General features: G+C 38.0%; 1 protein-coding gene across 3 annotated transcripts; it reads left to right on the top strand.

Moving 5' to 3' along the window:
- Positions 1 to 1,534: 1,534 nt before the first annotated feature.
- BOLL (boule homolog, RNA binding protein) lies at positions 1,535 to 26,641 on the top strand. 3 transcript variants are annotated; one of them, XM_066189647.1, is made up of 13 exons: positions 1,535 to 1,684; positions 2,013 to 2,123; positions 4,166 to 4,306; positions 7,242 to 7,333; positions 9,491 to 9,545; positions 10,578 to 10,656; positions 13,135 to 13,301; positions 13,830 to 13,901; positions 14,586 to 14,633; positions 15,694 to 15,819; positions 17,304 to 17,378; positions 20,635 to 20,701; positions 22,514 to 22,601. In XM_066189647.1, exons 2-12 carry the CDS (start codon positions 2,106 to 2,108, stop codon positions 20,650 to 20,652), a joined length of 891 nt encoding a protein of 296 aa, XP_066045744.1. In that variant the 5' UTR covers positions 1,535 to 1,684; positions 2,013 to 2,105; the 3' UTR covers positions 20,653 to 20,701; positions 22,514 to 22,601. The 3 variants fall into 3 exon arrangements, with proteins under 3 accessions (XP_066045744.1, XP_066045743.1, XP_066045746.1); XM_066189646.1 differs by lacking the exon at positions 20,635 to 20,701 and having other exon boundaries at positions 22,514 to 26,641; XM_066189649.1 differs by lacking the exons at positions 1,535 to 1,684; positions 2,013 to 2,123; positions 20,635 to 20,701 and adding an exon at positions 10,059 to 10,101 and having other exon boundaries at positions 4,218 to 4,306; positions 22,514 to 26,641.

The following is a 26,641-nucleotide window of genomic DNA, read 5'->3' as shown; positions in this document are numbered from 1 at the left end:
TCACAACTGTCTTATTTCAAATGTGAATGTCCCAGATTTGGGTTTCTTGACTAAAGGAGGAGGTATAATGTAGAAGATACAACAATTAAAACTATATAAAATACACTTTCATGTCTCTGAATGTTTGTTTATTCTTTCACCTGTTCTCACTTTAAATTCCCCAAATTAAGATATGAAGCACTTGAAAGGCTTGGGCTATTCTGCCTTTCACATCATTAGAATGTAGTGCTGTTCTCAGGATAAGCTTTGTTGCTGTCTGATAAATATTCATAAAAGTCAATGAATGCAATTCAGCAGAGTTCTGTAATCTCACCAAATAAGTACTTCTAAAAAATCCTATCAGTACTGCTGAAATTGCCTTTGCTTTTATACCGTTTTCTCAGCTAAAAAAATAGTAAGAGTTAAGCATTATATTGTTATGTATTACAGGCACAGAATTATTAGAAACTTTTCTAAGATTGTGAGGTTTTATTCTGTGTGATAAGAGTAATGTTGCAGATGATAGGTATTGAAGAAACACCAAAAAATTAAGGAGCAGTGTAGGGTCCCAAAAGGAGTGCAGGTCTGTGCTGTGCCTCAGGGAGAGTTAAATGACGTGAAGGGCAGTTTGGTTTAGGTGGGATGGGTGTAATTTGCATAAAGCAAAACACAAATACTTGAATTCAACTAAAATATAATGCAGATACTCTTGTCAAGAGTACAAGATACTCTTCCTTGAAGTCTTTATTTTAACACACCAAAAAAGCGTAAACCATGAGAGTAACTAATGATAGCAGTGATCCTGGCATTGCGTCTTGGAGTTGAGCTGCAGTCACTTAGCCTGTGCATGTTTGATCACTTTGAAGAAGTTTTCCCACTGATGAAATCTCTCAGCACATGCTTGTCTGCATACCAGCTCCTGCTATCGTCGGATCAAGGATTTCTGTCAGGCTGTACTTTTGTACCTGCATTGATTTTGAGTTTGGCATTTGAATCACTCTTTTTTCCAGACCTGTTTAATACCAGAGATATTCTAAGGGCAAAATGCATTTGCAGCTAGGATGAAATGATGGAAGAGGAGAGCAGGTTGTAGTGCTATTCAGTTAATGACCACAGAAATACACTTGACTCAAGCATTACTCTTGGTGTTTCTCCTCCAGTTCACTAAGGGCAAAAAAAAGAATATTTTGGGGAGTGGTCATTAAGGTGTTATTTTCTAGCTCTCTTGAGCAGACCCCAAATTTTATTTCTAAGGTCAGACCCACAGCTGTTCTCAAGCTAGCCTGCCTACTTAAGTCTTTTGGGAACCTTAGAAGATTCTTTGAGTTGAAATAAGGACTTTTGCTTCACGTTGATAGCTGTTAAGTTTAAACTATGTTTTGACCCCCATCAAGTATGGTCTGGTAAGCCACACTACCTCCCTGGGCATTCTTGTATTTCTTCCACAGAGGCCGGATGAAATGTGTAACCCTGTTTTCCTCCCTGTTTCACGCCATAGTTGGGAGGATAAAAACGCAGCTGGGATTTGCCTCCTGCCTCCCCAGGTGATGGGGAAATCGGGAGGGAGGTTCCTGGGCTGACTCAGAGCTTCAAAGCACGGTTCCGAAGGGTGGTACCCACACCCTTCTGAGAGCTGCCACCCCAGCGAGCCAGCCAGGACCACCCGCCCCGGTGCTGTTGCTGCGCGGAGGCCGCCGGTGCCCCGGTACCGCGGGGAGGGGAGCGTAGAGCGGCCGGGCCGCCCGACACCCGCCGGGGCATCGGCACAAGCGGCCGGGCTCCGGGCACGGTGCCGGCCGCGAGCTGCCCGCTCCGGGAGGCGCGGGGGGACCGGCAGCCCCAGGGCCTCGAGGCGGGGAGGTGCCGGGGGGCAGGAGCACGGTCGCAGCGATCCCGTGAAAGTAGGCGAGGGCTGCGGGGTAGAGGGATTTGCGAACGGCGTGATTTCTCCGGGGAAGGCGGTGCGGGAGAAGGGCACTCGGCGGGCCGCTCCGTCGCGCTGCCCCGGGCTGAGCCTCCCCCGCCCGTTGCAGGCCCGTCCCCGCTGGTGCGCGTCAGCTGGGCGCGAGGCGGAGCTGAGGAGCGCGACGCGTGCCGGGAACGTGCCGAGGCGGCTGCGAGGACCGATGGATCCCGAGGGCGCGGTGAGGAGCCCGGCGGGGCCGGGCGGCCGCCCCGGAGGGCGGGAGGGCGGGCGGGCGGTGGAGCCGTCCTGCTGGGGCGCCCCGGCTCGCGCCGGCCGCGCGGGGCCGCCATTTTGTCTGTGGCGGCCTCAGGCTGTGGGGAAGCCGCTGGCGGCCCCGGGTGTGCGGGACGCGGCGCCGGCGGCCGGGTCTGGCTCGGACCTTACGGCACACGGACTGCGGGAAGTACAGGTGCTAGGGGACTTAAGTGCGCTTGATCCCCAGACCTTCGCGGGGTTCGGTTGTCTGACCGTGGCTGTGTTCAGTGTAAAAATGAAAACAGCGGTTCCACTAATGACCGGTTGCCAGACACACTAAGTAATCCATAAAGAATATTGGTTAATGTATATATGTCCGTATTATTTGGAGAAACTGATAAAAAGAAAGTTTACAAAACGGTAGATATAAATATTTAGGCAAGTGGTGTGCTGATGGCACGTATTTGGATTTTTATACTGTTTTCTTATTGCCACACTGATGATAAAGAGGTGGTTATCCCTATATGAGTTTTAACATGTAAGACTTTAAACTCACTGGGATTTACTGTACTTACTATTGTGAGTTCGTAAGTGGTGTGTTTAATTCCTCATTTCTTCCATTGGGGCATTTGCATTTGTGGCTTATTTTAATATATCAATTCTTAAAACGTGTATGGAGAAAATGCAGTTTGGACTCTTTGAGGTAAGGAATACATTTTGGCTGTGCTGTCACCTGTTAATTGTTGCAGTTGAATGCAGAACTTTTCATGCTGAATGCAATTGCCAGATGATTGTGCAGTTGGAGTGTTGTCCTTGGTGTGAGAGATGGAGAATGTAACCTGTTTTGTCCCTCAGGAGTTTTTTGCTGCACAAACGAGTCCTCTTGGGGGCTGTAGTGACTGTGTTGGTTCCTTGTCTACTAGAGGTGGGGTTTGTTCCGGTTAGTACTCTAGGGTAGTATTCCCAGTAGGAGAGATGCATACTAGATTAGGTTAACAACCTCAGGTTTTCCTCTGCCCCAAGTGTTGTGTATGTTCTAGTACTTTCAGAAAGGACTTGTGTCTTCTCTAAAACTAAAACTGTGGGAACTAAGCTGGATTTATTGTCTTTAAGATGCCCACAATAATAGCATTAACCCATTACTTAAAATTAGTAGGAGTGATTCTTAGGTAGCTAAAGAAGTATCTAATAATCCTGTTGGAGAAGTTAGTGACAATAACGTGGCTGCTTTCCAACTATCATCTTCACAGTTAGGGTTGACTTTGTAAGGCAGTATTATTTTGTGTTGAAAAGAGTTTACAATAAAATTGTTTTACGGTTCACAAGTGGAAGCATGCTGGAAGTTAAAACATCAGGCAGGCTTCACCAAATAATGGTTTCCATGATATCCCATTGTGTTACGTTCCTTTACTGGGGCAAAAGCAATCTGGTTGTTCTTCTGCAGAGGGAATTTCTATTCTGACCACTGTGGGCTGTGTTTGTAGGCCAAGAGAGCATTGAATTACAATACCACTCTTCAAAACCTGTTCTCATTAGTTGTGTGGAGCTTGTTGATTTCATGTGGTGGAATTATGGGAGCTTGGCACCTGGAAAATGAACCAGAGGCTGTTGCAGAGAGTAGAGTTGTGCAGATGTGTGTGAGAGCACAGATTGAGTTTAAAATGTCCATTCTGTATAGGTTTAAAATAAGGGAGTTTAGTAGATAGAAGATATTTTCTATAATAGAGCTGATGACCTGAAATTTATGTAGCAGGGTGCTTTGCAAGTTGAACCAAGGTTGGTGTCCAGTTTGGAAGAGTGTTTAATGTTGGACTTCAGACCAGTGTGTGTTCACCAAGTTACTGAACTGATTAAGACTGAGCTTGTGTTTAAACACTGAGCTGCATTCTGGATAAAAATACGTGGCTAATGTTCAGTGTCTGCTCTGCCTTCCTAAAAATTCTGTATGCATTGTCTGTTGAGAGTTGTTTCGTTTACAGGCAAGTAACGTGTAAGATTTTGAGAATGTTTTCTTTCAATTTGCAGGCCACTGATCAGATGCAAACAGAATCTTTACCTTCATGTCCCAACACAGTGTCACCAATGAGGTTAAACAATCTGATCAGTTCTCCAAGGTTTGGAACAGTCACTCCAAATCGTGTCTTTGTTGGAGGAATTGATTTTAAGGTACTCTTCCCTCTTTTTGCTACTAAATTATAATTTATAGCTGTGTAAAAATCCGCAGGGGGAAAAAAGAGACACAGTCATGTATATTTGTTTAGTTGGTAAGTCCTCTTCACTTCAATAGCCAAACCTACAGTAGAGAGTAAATCTTTAAGCCTTGATTTGCATGACAGTCCTACAGAGTTGACTCTGTACACCTTGCTGCTAGAAGCTTTTGACATACCACTTCTTCAGAGTGTTCTTTTTTCAAAGGACGTAGCTTTCGTCATCAGAGCTGATGGCAGAGAAGCATGTAGAAGGTTTTATGTATACCAATTAGTATAATCTAATAAACTGTCACAATGTTTCATATGGCCAGTGGAGCAAACATTAGTGGCTTTTGTTCCTCTAACACTTCTGGTTCACACAAAGAGTTACAGTGTGCGTATTCCTCACCACAGTAATTTTCTCAAAGGCAAGAGTTTGTTTTTAAAAGAAGTATGTGAGCTCCTCTGGGTAATTTGCAGTATTGATCTTAATTCCTAGAATGCTTGTGCCTTTGTGTATTCCCTAAAATCTTTAAATAGCAGTGAAATTGGGCCACTCTTACCTTGTTCAGTTGCTTTTAACATTTGTGACAAGCTTAAGGTTAAGGTTTTTTTCTCTCTTCCCCGCTTTAGATAATTAATTAAGCCATTGACTTTTGCAAAACATGCCTGGTCTGCTTAGCTGTTGCTTTGTTCCCACCAAGAGTATCTTCCCTGCCTTAATCCTCCTAGACTGACACCTTCCTAGCACTGACTCATTTGTCGAGGAGCAAGAATTGACAATTCACTCAGACTATTTTGCATGACAAATGCAAGAAATTCCAGAATCTTCTCGTTTATTTGGCTTAGATAATTGAAATAGAAGTGTTCATATTTTAGAACGTACAAGACCTTCGGTACATTTGGACTTCATTAAAGTGCCACAGTAGCTTTTTGCACCAGTAGTAAGCAAATTACTGGAGCTACAAAAAGACCCCTCTTGCTCTCTTCTGTCTTGACTGCAATTTCAACGGTTAAAATACTTTTCTGTCCAACGTCAATATTTTTATTAATTATCATGCTTATTGTTCTTTTTAAAGGGTCTCTTGACTTGATTCAGTTGCTGATACTTCAAAATTTATTATGAAATTGTGTTTTCAACAGCAGTTTAAGCATGTTTGCAACCATAAAGAGGATGGATTTTTTTTTGCAGAGGGGAAAGGAAATAGAAGGGATGAAACCTCTAGCCATTTTAGTTTCCTTTCCATATGGTATGATTCTTTATATCAAATACCACCTTAAATTTCTGTTCTAATCCTCATAGGGTTTATATGTCAGTCTTGAATTGCTTTCTATTGGCAATCTCATAGGAAAAAGTATTGGGTTTTTGAGGGGTACTATTTTTAAGCCAGAGGTCTTATTCAGGTCACCTGGGGTGATGCAAAAGCTATTGACTTTATTTCTGTGAAAAACGGAGAATGGTTAATCAGCAAAAACTTACTTGCTTTCTAACAAGCTCTCTTTTGATTTTGCCATTTTGTCTATCACCTTGGCAGTGATTCCTGTTTGTAAGAGGAAACACTTGGTCTCTCAAATTTAGAGAAACCATTCAGCAAGGGAAGTTCGAGTTGGGAACATTTTCTTCTTGGTCTGAAGAGCTCTTTCTTCAGTGATGCAGGCCATGTGTCATTGACATAGGCTAATGCTAAGCCTTTACCTTCCTTAAAGAATCTGACCTTTGTTTTATCATAAGTAGGAAAATGCAAGTCCTGAATGTGTTTCTCATAAGTTTCTAAGTATCATGTTTGCACAGATGCTTGCAGATTTCACTGTGCATCTTAGAACAGCATTTCCTTCTTGTTCCCCATCAATGCACTGCTGCGCACTTAAACCTTTGTCTTTCCAAATTCACAGTCTTGTGTAGCAAGAGCCCTTGCGTAGTACTGTGAGCACTGATCAATTTCAGACTTGCATTAGGCATGTAAACCTTTGATGTGCTGGAGAGGATTCCCTGAATTGTATACAAACAATCAAAGTCATTCACTTAGTAAAACAGTACTTGGTATACTTTAAGTGAAGGAAAAGTATAGATGGATGATGCATGCGTATAATTATGCTTCTCCCAGTGTTAGGTGCAGCATTAACTAAGGGCTGTGTGGAACAAAACTTAAAACTCAAACGTGGTGCTTACAGCATCACATGTGATACATGCTTACATTGTAAAAAGTGGCTCATAGAAAGCAGAGGAGCGTTCACAAAGGTTAGGTGAGCCTTTACATTAGAAGGTTGTTTTATTCCCTGCATACTTGAAAGGGGGCAGTTCCTTCCAAGTTGACTTAGACTGCTCTCCATTGAAATAACATTTTCTTACTCACAATGGGGAGTTCCTATAGTGTGCCTGTATGTATTTTGGCAGATTCTTATGTTAAAACCACTTCAGAAAGAGGGCTCATGATATAGTCAATGGATTTGACTGCTAAATCGCTGTGGTTTAGGGGGATTTTTTCCATTTATGTGACCTGTGTGTATCTATATGCTCTGCTGTGTTGCAGTTGAAAATATGGCAGTGATTTTTCACACTGTAAACTGCTCTAGCATGTAATTAACAGAAACTAAAATTCAGATCTAGTACACCTGCTTCAGTGATCTTCACTGTAAAAGGGCAGTTGTTTCATAAATCTACTAATGAGAAATTTTAATGAGAAGTTTCTAGAATTATTGCTGAATAATCAGTGCAGTAGTTAAATGGGCCCTGAGGCTCATACTTGCTCATTCTTCTGTCTTTATATGCAGGGTTATAATTGGTTTGTGGCAAGCTTCATCCAAAGTATGTCCCTTAATAGTCTTACGGTAAACGTTGGACTAATTAATTGAATAACCATGCAAACCAACTTTTCCTTTTTTTTTTTTCCCCTCTTGATTTACTGTACTAGACTAATGAAAATGACCTGAAGAAGTTTTTTGCTCAGTATGGCAGTGTGACAGAAGTGAAGATAATAAATGACAGAGCTGGAGTATCAAAGGGGTTGGTATAGTAGAATAAGTGTATTGTGGAAATTGAAAATAACAGAAAGCTGACTATAGTATATTTGATTTTTATAGTTCATTATATTTTCTCATTGAAGTTTCAGTTATTCCATGTGTGTAAAAATCTGTTCTTGCCCTAAAATACCTCTAAATAAATGTTTCCAATTTGCATGATTAAAACTTTATTATTCGTGTTATAAGATAAAGCTGTGTGCAGCTAGGACAAAATCAATAGTTTCCATTTTTTCAGGTTTTCTTAGTGACTATTACTTAAGTAGATTGCCCTAGCAAGGATATTTAGTTATTAAATATATTTATTTCTATTACTGAAAGCCGGTATGGAAAGGAGCCTAAAGTGGAGGAAGAGCTGAGATACACCTGATTGTGCTGGAGTGCATGGCAGTTACAGATTTTTGTGTGAAGATTTTTGGAACAGAGGCATAGGGGACAAATCTAATACTAAATCAGGATTATGTAAAAGGGAGACTGAGACTGGAAATCACCAGTAGGAGAAATGACCAAGAACAAATACAGAGAAAGATTAAAATTGCAGAGTAAAATTATTGCTGTAGCCCAAAGGATGGTGATGTAAATAAGGTGGGGAAGTGGCACTTGCAGAGAAGGGGGGAAAGAGGGCTGAAGCAAAAAGGAGTGTACATGAGAGTTCACCTCTAAAGTTCTCTCCTGAGCAGTGAGGACAGTTTTAATGCTGTCAGAGCTTAACCTGTATCAGCAAGTTATGTGCTGAGCTGCAGCTCTTAGCAGAGAGTGCACTTGCATGACATCAGACTTGGTCCTGGATCTGTCACCAAGCCTCTTGCCCTTCTAGTAAGTACCAAGAAGTATCTGAGAATTGCAGTGCATGTGTCCATATAACCCATGATAATTATGCAGTTGTGATTGCTGACATATGTCTCACAGCAGATATGTTGGAAAATAATTATTTTCCATGCTGTTAGGTTTTCTATTGAACTCGAAGCACAGGCTTCATTGCCTCTGCTTGACAAGTGATTTTAAAAACTTAACAGTTTGTGATTACATCTGTTAGTTTATTGTCCAGACAGTCTACAGAATGAAAAGTCTGCGTAGGTAAGGTCCCAAACAGGAAAATACTTTGTCGTCTTTGAACTTGGAAATATTTACGGGTTTGTTTGGAGAAGACAATACAAGAACAGCCCACAAATTTGAAAGTACAGCTGGTCAGAGATTTTCTGAACCTCTGTATTTAAATTTGCATACAAATTTCACAGGGAATGATGCCCTGTATTGCAAAATCTGATCTGCTGGCAGGAGGGGCAGAGGCTCATACCTTCTGTAATCTGACCCTGAGAAATGAGCTACAACCCTAACAAATCATGTGTATGGAAATGCTAAAAGTTTTCTAAAAGATATGAATTTAGAAAGTAAGATTTAGTGGGGGAGGGTGGGTTTTTGGTTTTCTTATGTAGATGTTGAATACATTCAGATACTTCCTTTGCACTGGCAGCATCACCAAGATTACTCTGGGAATGAATTGAGGGGATTTCGAAAAGCAGGAATTGTGAGTGGAAAACCTGTTTGATTTATTGCAGCAGTTAGAAGAGGTATGGTAAAAGACACATTGTGACACAAAGTATAAGAGGGGCTTCATCCTTGATCTCCACAGAACTCTTTTTAATGCTAATCATCTTAAGAATTACATGAGAATTCACAGATAATTGCTGCACCCCTGCTTTTTCTGAGAACTCGGTTTAAAATCGTGGATAGTGCTTGTGGCAGTGTAGAGCATTCACAGCTGTTGCTGAAGTAGGTGGGAGCTGTACTGTGAATTACAGTATAATAATAACTTCAAAAAAAAATCCCAGGTGTCTCATCTTTGGTCACCACAACAAGTGAAAGGTTTAGATCAAAATCCTTGTTTAATAGCAGTGAAGGAATTTAAGGCATAGGCTGAGTAACAGGAGCAGCTAATCATTCATGGTGATATATTACCACATACTTGAATGTAATAAGGAAGATGCTAAGGATACAGTTGTTAGTGCAGTCTTTACTTCTACAGTTGTTTTTTTACCCATTACTTTACCTTGTAATTTCACTTGTACTGTTCTTCAAGGAACAATGTGCTGTGTTTGTAAATACAAACTTTGGAGGCTTAGTTTGTGTCATTTTTGTTTAGGTATGGCTTTGTTACATTTGAAACCCAAGAAGAGGCACAGAAGATTTTACAAGATGTAAGTGACAGTCCCCCTTGTGTTTGTCTCTTAAATGAATTAATTCATTTCATACTAAGCCTGAGTAGTCTGGTCCTCTGCCAAGTTGCATTTGAAGATAAGTTTGGTCTGGTAGTTAATAAAATGGGTTAAAGAAATCTAAGATAAGATTTATACTAAGATATTCTGGAACTAAGGAAGGAAGTTCTAGTTCATAGTACTGTTTTTGACTTTGACATTGGTCTTTATTTTCTTAGTCTACAGTACACGTAGAGTAACGAAAATGGCATCTGAGACATGCAAATTGCCTTCTCATAATTAGAAGGCTTTTTAGAATGTTGGAAATTCAAAACCTTTGTTTGAAGTTAGTGGAGCTAAAGAAGTATGCAAACAGCAAGTTCTTGAGTCATCTGGCTTTCTTGCCCTGACTTTTTTTAAGTTGCTTTATTTCTATGAGCTAAACACCAGTGGTACTGAGCACTGTTTTGTAAATGATACCATTTTGTACCTTTTTGCCCCTTTTGTAACTGAAAGGCTGCTCCATATGGAGTCTTATCGATATCTTACTCTGTCTGCTGTAAGTTCTTTAATTTATATGTTGTACAATTCTATCACCTTTTTTATCTTTGCACATTTCTGCTATTTCACATTCATTTTAAGCTCGCCCAGCATCTAGGTCTTTCTCCATCTTAAGCTGAGTTGCTAGGCTTCAATTTATGCATGAAATTAATGGGGTTTTGTTTTATACTTTGAATTTTGTTATATGAAACTGATCATTCTCTGGGGTTGTTGTGTTTTTGGGTTTTTTTTTTGTCCTACTCATCTATTTTGAGTAATGTCTCCAGAACTTCCTTTTATGTTGTCTACTAACTATGTGTTAGTATTAAAAACAAACCTGGAGGAGTTTCACTGGGTTTCAGACACATCCCCTAGGGTCTGGTTTCAGCATAGCTGCTCTCATGCTCAATGTCTCTTACCTACTAAGTTATTTTTCACTTCTCAGGCACCTAGATCAGTGTAGAAAATAATAATGTCTTCTTTCTTTAATTCTAGGCTAAGAAACTCAACTATAAGGATAAGAAATTGAATATTGGACCAGCAATAAGAAAACAAGTGCGGAGTCCTAATGCCCGTACGTATTTTTACTTACATTTGTGTATTGGCAATATGAATACAAGTTTTTGACCAAAATGTACCTGGTCTTGCACTGCACTACTGCTGTGTGGCATGTGCTCAGAATGGTTTGCAGTGGAAGCGAACCCATGCAAGTGTAAATGTTGAAATAAATAGATTTATGATCTCTTGGCTCTTTTGTCTCTCAATATTTTGTTTCTTTTACTTTATTGGAGAGAGTTACCTATCTAGGAGCAAACTGAATGGGAATTCAAGTTGCCTGGCAGAGCCTTAAATATTAACATTTAGTGAGTCCTCACAGATTCAAGAGGATAAAGCAGGCTCTGCTGGTTAGTTGCATTGTTCTTCATTGATTTATTTATGTTATTAGAATCTATCAGGCTTTTGTTGCATCTTGCTTTCTTTGGTAGAAACCATAAGGAATAGGGTTATTGCAGTCCCCACTCTTTTCTTGACCTGTTTGTTCTAAGATATTGAATGGATACTGTAAATGTAGGCTATAAATCACCAACTTTTAAGGTGAGATCTGTCAGTAAGGTCTGTATGTCAGAGATGTAAAATAGATTTTTTTTTTAAGTGCAGCAGGCAATGAAGTGTACTTTGGGACTTCACTCTAGTATTTGTCCTATGGTCCCTTTTGGAAGAGTTAGGAAAAACCTATTCCTTTGCTCATCTTCATTCTGAGGCCAGAATACAGAAGAATGTTGGTGTAATTCTGAACCTTTTTTAGTTTGTCATGCTCTGTTAGAAGCAGTTCATGTGTGCACTAGTGCTGTTGGTGCAGACACACTTGCTGAAGACAGGAAGTTTGCCTCCTCCCCACCTTGTGCCTAAGTATGCCCTTTTCCCTTGTGTAAGTGTATGGGTTAGTATTTGCCATGGGGAAATGGAATACTTGTTCTAACTGTACAGTTTCTTTGCTCTGGAAATTATTCAGTATGATCTTTGCTTAGTCATCATCAAGAGATTGTATGCTATTCTCTTGCTGAGCTTTATTTCACTTTCCATCTTTGACTTGTACTTTCTCAGTTGTGTGCCTGACTTGTGGGGCTTCCTTCCTCTGACTCTTCCAGTGGATGTGTATATATTGATAGAAAAGGTACACAGATACCTCTGTGGGACTTGAGGCAACAGAGGGGTAAACCAAAATCTTTAAAAAAGCTTTTTGAAGAAAGCTGCTGCATTCTTTTGAGATCTTTATTTGTGGACCTGTTCAACTACCTGTTGTCTCTCATGCCTAGGATAGATCTGTGATACCAGATTGTATTGGCATTCAGACACATCCTAGGGCCTGGTTTCAGTCTGTCTGCTGTCATGCTCAGTGTATCTCAGTCAGCAGGATGGTTTGTTCTACTGCAACTCATCTTGGGTTCATGAAGCCACAACACCTGGACTTGCAATGTCACTGTAGAGCTGTGGTTCCATTGTATTTCACAGAACTAAGGAGCTGGACAATATACTCCTGTCCTCTATAGCCCACGTGTATAGTGCTTGTCTTTCATACTGTAAAGCAAAATGATTTTTAGCTCTTCTGTCATCATAGGATCATTTGTGGTAAGAACTTTGAACATAACTGGGAGAGTCACTTGGTTTGCTTTTCCCCAGCATCAAAATGCATTTTTTCGTGAGTGAATTTTCTGTGTTTGATGGAGAAGATTTCATTTTTCTTTGCCAGAGACTTATTCAACACTGGCAGAAGGTTTGTGCAATGCACTTGATAGCTAGCAGACAGGATTGTTGGCCATGGCATCATGTTGATCTCCTCATCTGAGATACCAGTAAGTGCTGTTGTAGATTGCTTACTGGAGCTAAAACAGCCTTTAGCTTTCCTAAGATGTGCTTAACATTATCCTAACAAATACCTTAGCCTGTCTATGGATAATATTTCAGCTGTGTTGCATCCAGGTGTCTTAAGGCTTTTCTAGGAATTAGTCAAACTCTTACTGTCAATAAAAGCTCTTGAATCCTTGTGGGACCCTTCTTGGTCTTCTACTGAGCATTCTGGTGATCTCTGCAGTGTTCTGTCTGTTCCTAAAATGGCACTTCATGGTGGCCTTTACCTTTGCAAGGCAAGATGAAAAACTAAAACTTACTCAGTGATACTGTTTATATTGTGTTCTTCCTGATTTTTTTTCTGTACTATGTTACTATTTTGTGATTTCAGCTTCAGAATTAATTTTCCTTTTTTTTTCCCTCTCCAGGAATCTCTTTATATTATATGCTGTGTTTGGTAATTTATAGGGCTGTCATCTTCTGCAGCCTTTCCCATCTGGCACTGGAGACATCCTGTAGCCATCTGCTTTCATACAGGTGTCTGAGAGGGAATTGGGATGGCATTAGACACACTGCTTCATGTTCTTTCCTTTGAATGTTTTCTTTCTGTGCAGATCAAAAGTGATCTTTTTTTTTTTTTTCCCCATGGTGTGCACATCTGAAAAAAGTTACTTGTAAATAAGTTATAAAATATTTATTCCAGGTTCTGCTGTGACACCACAAGCTGGTACAATGTTTGCAACTACTGCAGTATCACCAGAAGCTGGTACCATGTACTTGACCACTTCCAGTGGGTATCCATATGTTTACCATAATGGAGTGGCTTACTTTCATGCATCTGAAGTCTCTCCTGTTCAGCAGCCATGGCCAGTAAGGAATTAATTTTGGTATTTATGCTTTCCTATAGACCAGGATAACTGCAGTGTTTTCAAGTCCCTTCTACTTCAGTTTCTTCAGCTATGCCTCATGCTAGGTGTTTAAATGGCTTCCTTATATTAGACTTTTTATTTTGTGTTGTTTGGTTTGGTGTTTTTTAAAATAACACCTCAGTTTATTTTGCTTCTACAGAGGACTTTTCCTGTGGTGTGACCTACTGAACAGGATAGCTCATAATCAGTCTGGGCCTTGCCCCAGGAGTAAGTTTTACTGTCTCTAGGTAGTGATGGCCTAGTGCTTTCTAGAAAAGTGGACGTGAATATGCCAGAGATATTTATTTGATAGAACATAAGCTGTTAGAAACACTGGATTTGAAGCAACTTAAGTGTAGGTTACAATTTATGAATCGTTTTTAAAGGGTGGGGGGTGGTTCAGCATCATAATGCTCCAGAGCTGTGTGTAACAGGAGTGACAATTTATGAAATTGCTGCTTTAATATTTGGAACTTCTTTTCTTTTGAAGTCTCGCACTGTTCCCAGTTCACCTGTAATGGTTGCTCCACCTGTTTATCAGTCTCCTACGTACCATTATCAGGTATCTGTTTGAAAATGATTTTCAGACCATCACTAATCCTTCAGCCATGCAGTACTGTTTGCAGCACTGTCTCAGGTCTGTTTATTCCTAGGAAAGAAAAAGATTATTCATAATAGTAGTCTGAAACATATTTTAACTTCATTAAAGATTTTTCACTAGAATACAGTTTATTTTTTTTTCATGTAACTATGTGAAAGTTTAATAAATTACACTTTCGTGTTGCAGGACAACTGGCTTCTCATCTAAGCCAAAGTCCTGCTCAGAGTAGGGCTGGTTAGATCAGGTTTCTTGGGTAATTGTCTAGTTGGGTTTTCAGTAGCTCCAATGGTGAAGATTCCACACAACTTTTCTGGAGGGCCTCTTCCTATACTTGACCCGTCTCATCATAAAAGACTTTCCCCTAAAAGCTACCACATTTTTTAATGGTCCAGCTTGGGTCCATTGATTCTTGTGCTCTAAGCACCTCTGTTGAAAATCTGACTTAAGTAATTTTTGAAGCTTATGAAATGGTCAAGTTGGAGGCTCAGTGAAAATAAACAAAATCGTGTTTCTGAATAATTTGGGTCTTCATGAAAATCATATTTCCTCTTTTTAGTTGAGAATTAATTACAAATTTGAGGATAATAGTATTCTATGTATATTTGTTCTTCACCACATGAGTGGCATCTTCTTGTTCAATTTTAGGCACCAACACAGTGTCTTTCAAGTCAGTGGCAGTGGTCTGTTCCACAGGTAAATACAGTTCATAGTTGCAGCATTTTACCATTACTTTTCACTTAGTTTAAAGGTATGCTGTGCTTATCTGAGAGTGATATTTCCCACTGTTCACAACTTGGTTGAAATTAGTAATAATTGCTGTATTTTAGCAATTTACAACATTTACTGCTACAATGGAAGGCATAAAATAGCATCCATTGAAACATGAAATATACAAATCTAATGTAAAGAAAATATCTTCCCCTCCCCTTCCATTTAGCAAAATATTTGTATCAAATTACCTAACAAATTCTTTAGAAGCAGGTAAAAACTACCAGATTTTGCCTGATTAAAGAAATGGGTATTAACTTACCAATTATCTGATAATAACTGTGACATTTCATAGGAGTAGAGTTAGCAGAAGCGTGCGGACACACAAAGGGTGAAATTAGACTCAGACCCTTGAAGTAGGAAGAAGGTATTGTTAACTTAGGCATTTTGGGGGGAGACTTCATCTATTTTGTAAAAGAGCAGCTTAATATGGAAATCTTGACACTTGAGGAACTCAAAGAGTTTGAACCTGAAAGAAGGACCAAGTCCCTTAAACTTGAACTGTTAAAATGGAGCCTCTTTATTTTAATAGCAACCAGCCTTGTCCACTTATGGTCTGTTTCACTCAAACAGATCAATCCACTGCTTTGAAATCAGAGTGCTGAATTAAGGAGATACTCATTATTTTAAAACAAAAAGCTTGTTTTGCTGGTGTAACAGTGTATCAAAGGAAAATTTAACTGTAGTATGTTTCTGTGATCTTAAGTGTGAATTTTACAAGTTTTAGAATTTTGCAATGCTCTCCAAAATATAAATAAAGTCTGAAAACCACATAAAATTAAAGGACTTTTTTTTTCTTTTACTCCCTGACCTTTCTGTCCACTTCCCTCTCACTTCATTTCTTTAGGTTATCAAAGATTAATTTGACACTTTATTGTAAAGCTTTTTGTTTTGTTGATATGTGGCAAACAAGACTGTAAAATAAGCTCTTCTCTTTATCCTGCTTAAACCATAAAATTTATTAGAATCATGTGTTTTATTTCAGTCTCCCAACTCTTCGCCTCCACTCCTGTATCTGCAACCATCTGAGGTCTATTATCAGCCAATAGGAATTAACCAGGAAGGTGGATGTATATCTCCACCTCTCCTAATGGAAGCTGCAGTTCCTGAGGTATTTTTAAAAATGTAAAAAAAGTGTACTGAAAATTGAAGTGCTTCTTTGTAATTGAAAATGCAATCTTTTATTTTAAGCACTGGCCGTTGGAGCAGTAAGGTCAGCTGTTCTGGTACTTATGTTGATGCTAAATAATTATAGGCGTCCTCAAGTTAGAATTTCTCTTCCTATCTAGAAGAATGCTTTGATTCTGAAATATTTTTGAGAGTCACAAACGTATTACAGACAGCAATAGAAAGACTTGTCAATTGGTTTTGTTTGCAAGTAATGTTTAAGCAAAAAGGGGATTTCATTCTTTGGTATGTTGGGTTTAATATCCCTGAACCACAATAATTTCCTGAAGAAATTCTTCTGTGAGTAGAAGCTTGTTTCTAAATATTCTGATGATCTGAATTAATTAAGAATGCTTTATTGTACTTTAAAAATCTCTTAAGCATTAGAAATATTACTGATAAAGAATCAAAAAACTGTAAGCAAACAATACTTAATCATTCAACCAATCTCTTCATAATTGGATATTAAAAATCACAGTAAATGGCTACAGCAAAACTGAATTACACACATTTTCAATTTGGTATTAATTGGTACTTCTCACATATTCATTCCTCATGAACAAGGCGGTCAAAATAGATGTTAAATTAGGATATCTAATAACTAATACTATTAATCAAGTATCGTTCCAAAAGTAAATGGGTACTTTATTGCTACAAGAGAAATTCCAAAACTGGTATTTCAGACATCTGAAGTGGAAAATTCTGATAAGCTGAAGTGATTTAATTTCCCTACAAAGATACTGAACAATACAAGGCTTGGGTTATGGAGTTGTTTTGGTTTTTTTTTTCCCTTTTTGCAAGTGCATAAATCTTGGTATTTATTTTATAATCATAATCTTAACAGTACTATTCTACCTTTACTATTTCATGATTTTGATATAAAGGTGTACTGAGATCTGAAATCCCTGAGCACTAAGAAAAATGTTTAAGGAATATTTGGATATAATGTGTTCTTGGTTTACAGGTAGGCAATTTGTTCATGTTAAAGTAAGCAGTGTGTCAAATTTCAGAAGAACAGTGTAAAATTCCAAGCAAAGTCTGTATTACTTGTATGTAAATATTTTATAAGTCTGATACTGCTGGGAATTACATTTTCAATGTGCTAATCTACACGTTTAAACACTGTTTTCATTAGAGCTGAGTGAAATGGATTTGTAATAGAGAAGCTGCTACTTCTGTCAAGGAAAGTGATTTGTAACACTGATTTAAGAGAACCAAGTTTACAAAACTTTACAGATCAGTGGGGAAAACATAGATTTAAATATTGAAATAGTGGTTTTAAAAAAGTCAGTAGTTCAGATAAACATAGCCCACCATTTGAAGTTTTACAGCTTCTAAATTCATATGGAGGGCCTTAAGACTTAACATTGTGAAACAAGCTTTTGTATTAATTTCTTGCCCTTTTTTTTTTTTTTTTTTTAATACCAGCTGTATTCTGATCATGGAGTTCAAGCACTACATCACCAGCCCTTTGTCCAGACTCACATAGCCATGCCTGCAGCTGTGAGTATTAAACCAAGATAGTTATGGCAAGCATGGCAGTATTACTGTCTTCTTACTTGAAGCAGTGACAGTAAGACCAGAAGGGAATGGATGAAAAGAGTCTTTTATTAATGAAATGATAAATAAGGAAATGGGAAATGGTAGAGACAAACTGAAATTTTTCTTATCCTGAAGTTTTATTCTAGAGGGACAAATGTTATTTTGGAACTATTTGGGGAAACTAAGAAGTCAAAATATGACTAGTTATTTTAAGACTGCGCTACAAAGTAAACTGCAAATAAGAAACATTTTAAGAGAAAATGGTGAACCTCATTCAGGACTTTTAAGTGGTGCTTACTAGAAAAGCCCCTCATATTGTGGAGAGGGGAGATTTTGAAACGTGGGGAAGAAAAACTGTCCCAGTCAGTCACCTCTGGGTGTATTCCCGTGCAGTTCTGATTTAGAAAGGCCATTTCAATATTATGCTGTGCCACCTGATACAAGTTGTTGAATTTTTTTGATTCCCAAATTCCAGAAATTCCTTTGATTTAAGGTACTCTTGCCAAAATTAATAAGGCTGTTCACACCATACATAAAGTAATGTCAAAACTGATTTGCCTGATGATGGAGATCTAAAGTTGTCAGTAATTATACTTGATAATCACTGCACTTACTCTTCTGTGAAGGATGCTTACTCAGCTGCAAGTGGAAGACTAAACATGAGTGAATAAAAGCCATGTTATAAGTGCTCTTTTCCACATATTTTTAACTTATTTTACTTTTCTTAGCATTTCCCTGGACTAATATGTAACAATGTGTATGAAGTTTTTCCAGCAGAGGGGGATGTAACCCAAGTGTTGTCCTGGAATAAAGTGCCCTGTATTTCTTGCTCATTCTTTCCTGTTTTCTCAGAAGTCTTGTTACCTAGAATTGAAAGCTTGCTCTGTTCAGGTCTCAGGTAGATTCACAGATAGTTAAACCCTTCCAAACACTTTCTAAATTCTGATAATTTTGTTATAGCTTGATGCTGAATAGTCTTTGGATTTTAAGTTTTATTTATTTAGTTAGCTTCATTTACTAGTAATTTGTGGATCTAAAATATAGCTCTCCCTTTTAAATTTTCATATTACCTTTTCACATACCCACATGGAGTTTGAATATGTTTCCTAGGTAATGAATATGGTCAGGTTGTATTGTGTCTGTCAGTGTGGCTGAGCTCTCATCAGTGATTGAAAAAGCCAAATGTTGTCAGCACACTGCCATGTGTTAGGCACATGGCTGTGGTATTACCACCTGCTCCCCAGCTGCAGAGGGCAACTGCCTGGTGGCTGTAGTCTTCTTAAAATACCTCTGCAAATATAGCTGCTGCTTGAAAATTGCCAAGTAGTGGCCACATAAGAGAAAGCAAGTGCCTGAAGTAATGACTGTACCTTGGAGGTAATCTGCTCATTGCCTCTGCTGCACTGTGTACTCCCAGTGCCATTCCTGGGCTTTGTCCCAGGAGCTGTAAGTCAGGTGGTGAGAGTAGGATGCTGCAGCTGGTATCCAGATATTTTTGACAGTTGGAGACTTCATGCAGGTCACAGCACATCATTCTCTCTGTTCTACCATCAGTAGAACCAGTAGTAACTATGGAGTTGCATCAACAAAATGCTGTTTTTAGTGCAAAGTTTTTAATAGTGCTAAATGAAAATTAGACAACCTTCTCCAACTTCCAACTGTAAATTATTTTGAGATCCAAATGTGGTGTTTAAGATCAAGTTTGAATCAATATACTAATCCCCTCCTTGTGAATATGTTTGCTAATGACATTGAATATAATTACTTTAAGCTTAATTCTTTTGGCAGTTAATAGTGTGTTCTGTTGATGTGTGACTTCAGATATTTACATCTATACAAATGGATAAGGGTAACATTCATTCTCAAAGGCTGCCAGACACATTTTTTAAGAAGTGAGAAGATTTCTCATCTCTACTGGATGTTTCAGATCCTATATCATCTTCTAATATGGAGATAAATGTTTGGATGCTTCCAAAGGGTATATATGTTAAATAGTGTCTGGTAGTAGAAGTTACCTGGTTATAGTAACAGTGGAAACTTGAGGGAGGATTGAAATTTGTGATCTTTGATTTCAGGCCCAGGACAAATATGTGAATTAAGTTCTGGTTTGGTTAAGTGATTATCTTAAGTTCTGAGGCACTGGCCTAGTAAATGTTTGTTGTATATTTTGTGTGTATATGAGGGGGACCCCTGAGGCCTGAGGAGCTTGAACACACAGTTGCAGTCTACAGAGAGTGAGCAAAGTGTAAAAGGTTCTGTCATGTGGACAGAGTGGATGGGTAGGGTTTGTTTTATTTCATGCTTTTAGCTTTTTTTTTAAATTTACCTTTTTGAGCTGCAGTGTCCCCTTTGAGGGGTAGGCATGGGTCTTGTCTATCATAGTTACTGCTTTTCCCATAGCCGGTGTCAAGCAGTGGTTTTGGGTGGCATCAACAGTACCAGACAGTAAAGTGTCATTTGTGCTGTAGTTCATGGATGTTTGTGTTCAGATCATAATGGTGCATGACAACCTTTGGGTTGTGAGTGTTCTGTAAATTTAACTGAACGTAGCACACTGTTTTTCTCCGCAGTTAAGAGTAATAAGGGAAGATCTGTGTACAGTGTGTATAATACATATGAATATACATGCGTTTGTAAATGTTTATGTAGCTACACATGCAAGTAGATTTACGTGAGTTATGTCTTTCATAAGTTCTGATATAATCATTTGGGGAAAAATTTAGTTGTTTTATACTTATACTGCATGTTATTCCACAATATTCCATCTGAAACAACAAGAAGTATTGCTGCATGTTTTCTGTATAGGTAAGTGAAATGGAAAGAGCCTTTTGTTTATAGATATGTTAGCTAAGAAATGCAAATCTAAATTTCTGGTTATATGATTGCCAAGAGACTTGTCACCAGCTGCAGCTAGGTCTGTTGCCTCTAAAGTGGCTATTTTAAACTCCACTTGCTAATTAGATACTAGCATGGAAAGGTACAGGGAGTGCATGCTTTCTCATGTTGTTTCATTCTGTGTTCTCTTTAGAAACTTCCCTTTTTCTTTTCTGTTAGTTTGTTGTTCAGTTGAGTGGGGTTTTTTCTTTTGCTTTCTCTTTACTTGATGACCCTATGGTGCATTCATTATTAAAGCATTTGAGCCACTCTGATCTGTCTTTACTGATTAATTTTTTTTTTCTTTTTTTTTTTCTTTTTTTTTTTTTTTTTTTGTGTGCAGTCCTTCCTGTGTGGCTGATTTCCATCATCAACATAACAGCTAGCAGCTGCCAGTTGTGGAATTTGGGGTCAGTTGTTTCATTGCAATGCTTGCTATTTATGGATTAGTGAATAATAAAATGTGCTCAGATCTAGTGCAGCCTGCAGCATCACTTACTTCCTGCAGTTTGACACTTGCTAATAATTCTCTCTTCATAAAACAAACTCTTTACAATCAGTGTCATTCATTCCTGGGATGGTAATGTGTATGTAAACTCAGTAATCATTTTAGTTTAACTGCCTGAATTTTGTGGGTTTGGATTGTTTTCCTTCAACAGGAATGAAAATTTCAGTACTTCCAATGTACAATGATTTTTTGTTTTTGAAAACTGTTTTAATTCCCTTTTGACATCTTCTTCCCTTTTTCTCCCTATTTTGTGCAATTTACCGTAGCTTATGTTTACAGGGCAGGTGCTCAAGCATGTTTTTACTGTGAAAATGCTGCCTCTTTTTGTTCCTTACATTTTTTTTTAAATTAGGATTTTGATGAAAGGAGGCTTAGGGAAGAATACATGTTTTGCACATCTTAAAATTAGTCAGTTTCTTACTTGATAGCCTTTAAAGAGCTCCCTGATTTATAGCAGGGCCTTGCTGTACATTAAGATGTGACTTCTTGTCTGCATATGTGCCTGTATGATTTATCCCCAGCTGTGGCTTTTAAACAAATATTAGAAGCCTGCCAGTGTAATGAGCATAATTTTCTCAGTAGACCAAATAGAATGTTTATGTTCTACCCATACTAATAGGAGTTAAACTGACTAAAGAAAAATATATTGGGGTTGAAATTCTGTGAAGTTGATATGAAAACTAAAGAACATGGAACCTTGGAAGTTTTGAAAAGGAATGCACAACATGACGGGGGAGTTAGTAGATGATGGAAAGAGACTGATATCTTGAGATTATAGTGGGTTGGATATCCTGGTAGAGGTGTATGAACTGCCGCTGGTTGTATTAGGAAACTGAGAGCCAGAAGGGAAGGTAAAAAGTTAAATTTAACAAAACAAAAAGTAAGTTGGTGCTAAAAAGGGCTGGGATAAGAAACAAGGTTAGAAAAAAGGGACAATTTGAGTCTGTCATATGACATAGTTAAGTAAAGAGTAAAAGAGATGGAGACTGCACATTTGGGGTATAGAGCAGCTGAGATAAGGGGACTGTAAGAAATTTTGAACTTTGGAAGAAACAGAATAGTACAAGTATTCTAAAATCTGTTTGTGCCAGGACCTGATGTGGTAGCTGTGTTTTCTGCATCTTGTATCCTTTTGTCAGCAGCTAGTGGCATCCACTGACAAATTCTGTAAGCACAGTCCATTGCCTCTCAGTTTACAAATAAAACAGCTTTCAGTTCTTTAGCTCAGCTTTTATGTGTCAGCGACTAAAAACTTAATGTAAGCATTTTTATATGTACCCACAGTAAAGCATTGCTTAACATTACAGAGAATGCTGAAGTAAAAAACAAATAGAATTGGTTACATAGTTTTTCGCTGTGCACTTTTTAAAAGTATTTTTTCCCATCCAGTTATGAAGAGGATACAATTGCTTTAATAACTTGATATACTTTAGTAAGACTGTATGATCAATAAACAAAACTGGGTGGTATTTTTTAGTAAAAGAATTCTGAACTCATTGTAAGATTCCATGCTTGTAAATAAAGGAAGGTATTTCCTGCCACAGTGGGCTTCATGACCTAGGTGCACAATGAAAATCTGTTTTTCCTTTTTGAACCAAGTCTGTCCTGCTGATGTAATAGTGGACTGTAACTATTCATTGAAGCGTTATTAATGCAGTAAATGGGACACACTTTGGAATGGAAGAAACAACACAGCATTTTTCCCTCTCTTTAGGAATTGAGGTTGCATTCTGTGAGAAGAAATGTTCTGCATCATTCGTCTGTGAGTCTGAAACCTCAATGTGCATGAAGTCATCAGTTTCATCCTAGAAAAGATTACAGAACAGAAGATAAAATTTTACACTACCTTCTACAGATACTGTAAAACACTGGGGTTTTTAGCCATGTATTTTGCTAAAATACCAATGACAGGGAAGCTATGTTCTTCCGAACTTCTGACATTTCCCTGCAGGTTCCCCAGTTAAAATACAGCTACTTTTTGTCAAGTAATAGCATGAAGTTTTGCAGTTTGGTCAGGTAATACCATGTGAAATAAGAAGTTTATCCCTGCACTTCCTTTCTTAATAGAAACCCTGTTACAGGACAAAAGGATGATTTCTGAAACACAGCCTGCTGTATGTATTTCAGTTACTAACCCAGGTTGAAAACCAGCATACTTTACTAAAGGGATAACGTCACCTTTAATTTCTGGGTTACATGAACTTTAACGATATATTAGTTACAAAGCTGAACCCATTTTGCCATGTACAGCTCTTTTGTACTGTGGATAAAATCTGATTATTTAATTATTATGTGAATTTTCTTGCCATTCCAAAACAATTTGTCTAGCTTAATTTTTCTTGGTGTCAGTATTCTTTGCTTTTATAAGGTGCTTTACTTGTGTGTCATTTTAGTGTTTGCAGTAATGATTTTTTTAAAGTAAAATTTGGACCGTTTAATAATGATTTGTTCTCATCCTAATATTTTTCTTGCATATTCATTTGATTTCATGGCATGTTTATAGCTATAGAAAAAGGCAGGAATGACTACTTGAATTAGAAAAAACATTGAAAATTTCTCTTTGCCTCTTCGGCATTTTCTGTTGTCTGTATGAAAATAAGGAACTCCCTGGCAATATCAGGAATTGAGATGAAATACTATTTTTTTCCTTGATTTCAGGAAAAAAATTTTGGGTTTTGGTGGTGGCGGGTTGTTTGTGTGTTTGTTTTTTGTTTCTCCCCTCACCTCCTAGGGTTCTTTCTATTCATTACAAAAGTCAGATTCTCCAAAGGTTGAAAATACAGCCTCTGTATTAACAGGAGTGCAAGGTATGGTTTATTGCTTCTGTAGCACTGAAGTCTTTATTTTTTGTATGTAAAATATCCTTGAGCTGTTCAACTTTATCTGTTTTGTAGTAATTTGGGGGTTTTCTTTTTGTGTGGATTTGTTTTGTTGGTACTTTTTTCCTTTTAATCATTCAGAGATCTTGCCAAATGGACGTTTTAGTCAGTGAATAATCTGTGTATGATATGTGAATCTCTTTAAAGATTATTCTAGTGTTCAGTAGTGCTTTATGGTGTTGTTCAGGAAGAGAGTTGAGTCCAGTTCTAGTTTTATGCTGTTTTGAAATTTTTATGAAAGGAGATGCCATGTACTAGATCTTGGTTGCAAGTTTCCTCAAGTGACTTTGCACCTTCTGCTAGGTAGAAAAATCTACACAAATATAATTTTAATAGTTTCTCTTTTTAACAATTTATTTCTGTAGCAGCTGTAGTGGATTGTTTTACCAAAAAGTATCAAAAGAAGTATACAGTTTTTTGGAGGCATGTAGAGCTCAGCCTATTTTTTAAGGGGGAAGTATTCATTTGTTTTAGGTTCTCATGTTTCTGAGCAAGACTGTACCACTAAAAACATCTGTCTAGTTCTGTTTAATTTTCACATTTTAGAACTCATCAATACAAATATATCTCAAAAATCTTGGCTCATCAAAGCTGTAATTCATTTCCATGGAATAATTTTTACATAGTAAATATTTTTAATGAAGTTTTATTTCTGAAGGTACCAAAGGAAGATTGTGTTCTGGTGGAGCCTTACTTCTTGTGTCAGGAAACACACATTTGACCCAAGATTCTGGAGATTTAGTCCCAAGCCCTTATTTTTGGAATCTGTACTTTGTTTACCAAATGTGACTTGCCTGTTTTTAATAATGCTTCAGAGATTCAAGAAGTAAATTTTACAGTGAGTACTAACTTAAAAGAAGAGTGTTTAGAGGAAAGTCTGTTGAACTGATTGCTTTAAAGTGTATAGATACTGTGTAGTTACATCATTAAATTGTGGCTCTATTCCAGACACTCAGAAAACTTAGTTTATTTTCTCTTAATTGGTACAGATGTTAGATTGTTGATAATGAGTTGATCCCAAGGCCTTTTCTTCAAAGATCACTCACTTTCTTTTTACTTGCATGTGAACTTGATTGTTTGTAAGGATATTCAGTGTCAGGCACTTAACTGTCCCTGCAGTATTCCCCTGTGGGGTGTGTAGGATCAGTCTGGAGGTAACTGTTAGTTAGGATTGTATCTTCAGGTCTTAACAAAGCTTTGTTTTGATTTGAGAGATCGAGAAGAAACCAGGTAATTCTGAATATTGGTTTTCTTCCAGGAACTGACAGTCACTGTTGAAATACTGAGGCCTTTTCATTTATATTGTAGCTCATCTTTCTTCAGAATGCTTGCCAAAGAGCAATGGCGTGACATCAGACAGCAGTGACCGAACCAACCTTTCAGGAGTTCAATCTCTGTAGGCACTGACTTACCTTTGTGAATCCCTATAGTTGAATTAAATATGTGCTGAGGAAGAGCCACATTTCCTCAGTGCCTACAGCTGTGCTATTTTGATGTTCCAGCATTCATGACTTCTTGTTCCTTTACACTGTACAGTCCTATTCTGCTAGTTCAGCTTTCCAGAACCTGGAGATTCCCATGCTGTAAACAAAAGTAATTTAGTTAACTGCAGATCTTCAGGTGAGGATTTTTGGGTGTTGGAGAAAGGGCCACATTCTCTTTGGCCTTCTGCAGTTTCCCACTGGTAATTGTGAGGCTCCACGCTCATGCTAGGAGGGAATGTATCCCCACGTGCCCTGAGGGCATGCAGTAGCTCATAGCAAATCATCTTTATATGCGTTTGCTGTCACATTCCCATATTAGCAAACTAAATTAATTTTCTGGCTTCCACCCCTTAGAATTTAGGAGAACTGGTTGATATCTTCTATTTTCTACTGAGCTAGCTGTTACAGTATTTCTTGCAACTGCTGTCTGCTTAATGTTCCATTTCCATTGCAGAAGGTTAGTTTTAGCTTTCTCTGTTTGATTAACACTGGTTAAAATCCTTGGACAGGCAGGAAGTTGTCTCTCATGTATTTTTATATATCTGGTTGGCTATTGTTTTGTAAAATATAGAATTCTCTAGTTCACTAGCATTTTTGGTTCCTGCTACTTCAGGTCTTATGCATCAGAAGTCCATTTATTATCCCGGAAAAACTGTTTAGAGTTTTCATTTTAAATTGGCAATTCTTTATGTTCTGAAACAGATTTTCCAAAATAGCTGCTAAGTCATTGAGTAAACTGCATTCCAGTAGTAACTGAGCAGAAATTAGCAGAACACATGGCTCTCTTGAAATGTTTTTCTCTATTTAAATAAAATGTGAAAAGTTGTATGGCTGCAAAATACCTTTTTTTTTTTTTTGTGTAAAATAGGTTTGCATGTTTGTAATGTTGAAGTACTACAGTAGGTTCATTTCACCTGCTATAAAAATTTCCTAAGTTTACTATTGGATTTAAAAATATTTAGCTTAAATCCTTGTTTTAAGGATGCAGAATACAGTGCCATGTGTGCAGTCCTGCACTAATCGTTATATAGCTGTTATACAGAAAATCCAGATCTAGACCATCCAGTTTCCTTCTGGAATCCATGGGTTTAGTTGGTGACTAACATATGGCTCTAGTGTTCGATACTGTATTGGAGATACAGATGATATACTTGCTACTGCCTTGATAAGTGAGACACTCTGGATGCACAGAGAGAAATGTTTAATAAATGTGCAGGTCTCATTTTAGAGAACCGGTAACAGTTGTAGAAATTAAAAGCTCTTTCTATTGAAACTGCTTGTAATGCAGCAAAAATAAACAAGCTTCTGTAGTTTTGGATTTCTCGTAAAGTTCGGGTTTGGTAGCGCCAAGTTTAATTCCAACTGGTCTATATTTACTGTTTGGATTGTAACTTTTGTTTATTGTAGTATCACAGTTTTAATATGGGTTTAGAAAAACATGAAAAAATGGAATTAAATTTGATCATTAAATTGTGCTTT

Source organism: Chamaea fasciata, unplaced genomic scaffold (assembly GCF_029207755.1).
Source record: "Chamaea fasciata isolate MVZ Bird 193981 ecotype frontalis unplaced genomic scaffold, bChaFas1.0.hap1 SCAF_8, whole genome shotgun sequence".
NCBI lineage: Eukaryota > Metazoa > Chordata > Aves > Passeriformes > Sylviidae > Chamaea > Chamaea fasciata.
Note: the sequence above shows the minus strand (reverse complement) of the source record. Positions and strands in the feature narration are given on the sequence as shown.